Source organism: Tigriopus californicus, chromosome 3 (assembly GCF_007210705.1).
Source record: "Tigriopus californicus strain San Diego chromosome 3, Tcal_SD_v2.1, whole genome shotgun sequence".
NCBI classification, from domain to species: Eukaryota; Metazoa; Arthropoda; class Copepoda; order Harpacticoida; family Harpacticidae; genus Tigriopus; species Tigriopus californicus.
In genome coordinates this window covers 7,693,267-7,694,274 of record NC_081442.1, presented here as the reverse complement: position 1 = coordinate 7,694,274, position 1,008 = coordinate 7,693,267, and the positions used below count along the sequence as shown (strand labels likewise).

Here is a 1,008-nt window from a genome sequence, read left to right as displayed (position 1 = left end):
TAGCTAGCAAAGAGCTCCATGTTGATTTGTTTGTTGATGAGGCCTTCGCACTCAAGGTCGAAATTTTGGCGGATTTGGGATGTCATTTTTCAAATTGAAACTTGTCAAGTCTTTTTGCAGTAAAGGTATAATGTGCTTAGACTGATTTGGAGAAAGTTCTTCTATTCTGTTGTTCATGGGGAACACATCACCCTCGATAAACCTGCTTTCACTAGATCGGATATCACCCAGCTGACTTTGTTTGGCTACTTATGTCCTCGTTCGAGTAGTAAAACATTGTGGTGCATGTTCTTAAAATGCATTAACAAGTAGAATTGGTTTCTTTCTCAATCGATCATTCTTTTAAACTTGTTTCATTTTTCGTCAAGTGGTTGCAAAGAGATTCCTGACTACCATCTCCACTTTAACGGAGAACCAAGCGTGCCAGGATAGCAAGGATATGGTGGACGACCGGCTTGATCTCCAGTCACATGGCTGGGCTTATTTTGACGTCGACATAGTCGTTCCAAAACGTTTGTGCCCCCACTCAAACGAAGACGATTAAAGCTCTCTGGATGAGGATAGTTACAAAGTAACAATCGTGGATCAATTGTCTTGTTATTGAGAAATAGGGACAGAGCAGGTTTGACGAGAATTTGATACTGCCGATCAGATAATGAATATTGAAGCTTTTTTGATTCGAATACGTTTCAGAACTCGGTTGGCCAGGTCGCAACTATAACTAGATAGACGTTCAATCATTTTGAATGATGTTTAATACAATATCTGTGATCGTATTTGTTGTACGAAAATTGTCAAAATATGCCGAATGTCAATTGACTGGTATTGGGTAAAGAAATCAATGTCTTTTTTTAACGCTCTGTTTTGTAGAATATTAATCATATTGTTTTTGGTTACATTTCCTTTTTCAATTTGCCTAACTTTTGCCCATGCAACAAATGCAATTAGATTTTTTTAAAGTTTGAGGTATTGATACCATCTTTGCCAGGCAGCAATAATCCCCAAGTT

The 1,008-nt window shown here is 38.0% G+C and overlaps 1 protein-coding gene across 1 annotated transcript in view; it reads right to left on the bottom strand.

The window, feature by feature from the left end:
* LOC131877602 (soma ferritin-like) overlaps positions 1–202 on the bottom strand; it is a gene marked incomplete in the record, with an annotated part of 937 nt that extends 735 nt beyond the window's left edge. Inside the window, 1 exon segment of the mRNA XM_059223317.1 lies at positions 1–202. Within this exon segment, the coding sequence (XP_059079300.1) occupies positions 1–86 (86 nt within the window).
* Between the last annotated feature and the right edge of the window lie 806 nt (positions 203–1,008).